The 3,390-nt window shown below is 51.2% G+C and overlaps 1 protein-coding gene across 1 annotated transcript; it reads right to left on the bottom strand.

Annotated features, from left to right (window-relative positions):
• Nucleotides 1–1,916: 1,916 nt before the first annotated feature.
• LOC112466216 lies at nt 1,917–2,897 on the bottom strand. Its single transcript, XM_025034182.1, has one exon. The coding sequence runs from the start codon at nt 2,895–2,897 to the stop codon at nt 1,917–1,919; it is 981 nt and encodes a 326-aa protein (XP_024889950.1).
• Nucleotides 2,898–3,390: the final 493 nt, after the last annotated feature.

Below are 3,390 nucleotides of genomic sequence, written 5' to 3' on the forward strand. Positions count from 1 at the left end.
AAATTTAAATTAAAGTGTTGATCAAGTATTCCTCATATTGTTCTCTCTAAAACTTTAGACTTAATATTATGAATAGATAGGTATTAGGAAATAATCTTATATCATTCTTTCTTATTTATAAATATTATTATTATTAATCATTACATGACGAAAAGACCGCAGATGTGTTCGACGTAAACAAAAAACATGCTATCGTGCGCAATTAATATGGCCATACACATATTGCTGGTAATTAACATATAAAGGAAAATATAACAGAAATATCGATTTTCGTCAATTATTAATCATTACATGACGAAAAGATCGCAGATGTGTTCGACGTAAACAAAATACATGCTATCGTGCGCAATTAATCTGGTCATGCACATACTGCTGGTAATCAATATATAAAGGAAAATATAATAAAAATATCAATTTTTGTCAACGAAATAGTATGCCGGATGCTAATATTACAAGGCGGGAAGTATTCAACGGAAATATCACATCCAAAATGCGTGACACGAGAAAAGTTGTTGCAAATAAAATGGTAGACACGTTAACGTACGCTGCAACAAAAACAACATTATGAATAGGATTTCTACAAGCATATTAAAAATTTCAATATCTATTCTATACTATTCTATTTTCTTTGTCAAATAAAATGTGTAGCAGATTTTTAGTTTGCACTGACTGGCGATTTTATTTAAAAAAAATCATTTTCCTTGTGCAACATGGATCATATATTTTTATATCATATTAATCTAGTCATTTATTAATCCTTGTATCTTGTCCGAGAGCACGCGGTAGCGCGATGTAGCGCGAGGTAACGAGACGATCACGATCAACGACACAGCAAGTAACAAAAAAATAAAGCTTGTATTTTCAGAAAACGTATTTACAATATGTACAGTCTTGTTTCTTTCCAGCGGAAAAAGCGAAGCCGTGAGAGCGCACAGACGTTATACGGCAAAGCGGCGAAAGCAAGCGCGTGCGACTATCTATGAGAAAGCGGTTTAAGCGGTATAGCAAAGCGGGTGTACTAGTGATCTGCGAGCGAAATCGGTTCCGCGGCGCAGCGGCGGTCCTTTTAACACCTCCGAGGCGAAACTCCCTCCCTGCAGATTTCCCAGAATTTCGGGAGGGTGATTGGCCGTCGGAGGCTCGCGTCATGAAGCTGACGTCACCGGTTTTACGTGGCGACCCGACGGGGTCGTCACCTGGTTTCGAGTCCTTTGTGTATAGCATGGATCGTTCTTTTGTTCTAGCGTTGTTGTTTGACCTTATTATTGATAACAAAGTTAAAGTTTCTGGAAAGTTAATCCTGAAAGATCCATGCTTTACCGAATGTCCCGTGACAATTCTTGAGCGGCATTTCACGCGAATATTAATTTTACTCAATTAACGGCAAGCGTGCATGTGCAGACATGCAGCCGAACGCGACTTCGTCGCGATGCTAAATTTGCGATCTCAAACATTCCCGCCCGCCTTGTCATATGTTGACGAAACGAGACGGTGCGCTCGCTGAGGCGAGCGCTGTTGCGGCGCGACGTATCGATTAGCGATCGATTAATGGTCTCGATCCCGGCGCGAGTGCGAGCGGCCATGTTGCGAGGTGTGCGGCTGCGCATTGTCATAACACGCGACGATCTCGAGCGAGAAACATATTTCGCGCGATACATATGTTTCCGTGAATATGGTCCGTCGGTATGTGCATGGTGCTGAAACCGGGAAAGTGAGGTGATGTAACGCGCGTGTGAGTGGAGTTACGGCTGACGGCCGAACTCACTGATTTCGTGACGTGCACGTAGCACGTTGTCGGAAGGACAATAGTGACAATTACGCGAAGTGACGCGCGATAAAACGTACTAACGCGAAAAGACGGACGGTGAGGAAAACGCGAGCGATTCTACGCGAGAAAGCGAGGGCTGTTCGGTGGCTCACGTATCCTCGACGGTGGTGGTGGTGTCGGCGGCCCCAGGAAGCAGCACCAGTTTGACAAAGGGCCGGACGAATTCGGAGGAGGCCGTGCGGACGGTCACCACTCGAACGACGCCGTTGTCTCCAGGATGCAGCTTCACGATCCGTGCGAGAGGCCATCGATTCGGCGGCGAGATCTCGGCCCGGATCAGGCACAGCATGCCGACCACAGGAGCGTCCTCAGCTGCTAGCCACTTTGGTCGAGAAGCGAGGTGCTGAATGCATTCGCGCGACCACCGCTGCCAGAAATGATCGCGCATCTTCTGCACCAGGTGCCATCGAGACAAGGAATTGTCCGGCCGTTCTTCAAGTGACGGCTCAGGAGCCGCCAGCAGAGGTGCCCCGATGAGGAAGTGCCCCGGCGTCAGTGCCGAGGCGTCGTCAGGATCATCAGAGAGTGCGTGTAGTGGCCGAGAATTTAGGCACGCCTCGACCTGAGCGAGGAAGGTGGCCATTTCCTCGAAGGTGAGGGTCGTCTCGCCGATGACTCGTCGCAGGTGAAACTTGGTGGATTTCACCGCCGCCTCCCAGAGTCCGCCAAAATGCGGTGCGGCTGGAGGATTGAAATGCCACCGAGTTCCATGGACGGAGGCATCGTGAGCGATGCGCCGGCCGTCGGATGACGACGCGCGGAGAAGATTTTTCAATGCCCGGTCCGCTCCAATGAAGTTGGTGCCGCAGTCGGAGTAGATGTCCGAACAGAGCCCTCGGCGTGCAGTGAAGCGACGGAGGGCGGCCAAGAACGCCTCCGTCGTGTAGTCAGAGACTACCTCCAGGTGCACCGCTTTGGTGACGAGGCACACGAAGACGGCGATGAACGCCTTGTGCGCGCGGTGTCCTCGCCCTTTGGTTGTGCGGATGTGGATCGGGCCGGCATAATCCACGCCGGTTCGTTGAAATGGACGCGCCGGAGTGACCCGTGCCCGAGGAAGACTGCCCATCGGTGGTTGCGGAGTGGCGGCTCGCCATCGGGTGCACGTGACGCACCGAGGCAGCAGCCGTTTCACCACGGCTCTGCCTCGTGGAATCCAGTGGCGGAGCCGGAGAGTACCGAGCGTAAGTTGCACTCCGCCGTGGAGTGTTCGTCGGTGGCAAGACTCCACGAGCAGGCGCGTGAGCCAGGACTCCGAGGGAGCTATCATTGGATGGCGTTCGTCGTCCGGAATCAGAGCGTGTTTGAGTCGCCCTCCGACTCTGAGCACGCCGTGGTCGTCGAGGAAGGGACTTAGCTTTGCAAGTGGGCTGCGGTGCGGCACAGTGCGGCCGGCGGTGACGGCCCTGATTTCCTCCGGATAGTGCAGTGATTGCACCACTCGAAGCCAAAGGACGTATGCCGCGTCGAGTTCTTCCGGAGTGAGTGTTAGCGCCCGATCGTCCGGGCCGTGAGCGTTGGTGCGGGAGGTGGTGCGTCGCCATCGTAAGCACCACGCGGTG

This window comes from Temnothorax curvispinosus, unplaced genomic scaffold, assembly GCF_003070985.1.
Source record: "Temnothorax curvispinosus isolate PA1 unplaced genomic scaffold, ASM307098v1 QBEX01016004.1, whole genome shotgun sequence".
Classification (NCBI taxonomy): Eukaryota; Metazoa; Arthropoda; class Insecta; order Hymenoptera; family Formicidae; genus Temnothorax; species Temnothorax curvispinosus.

What these genes read in the sequence shown, in the direction of transcription:
- LOC112466216 (XM_025034182.1), bottom strand. Translation starts at nt 2,897, where the DNA reads ATGGGCAGTCTTCCTCGGGCACGGGTCACTCCGGCGCGTCCATTTCAA.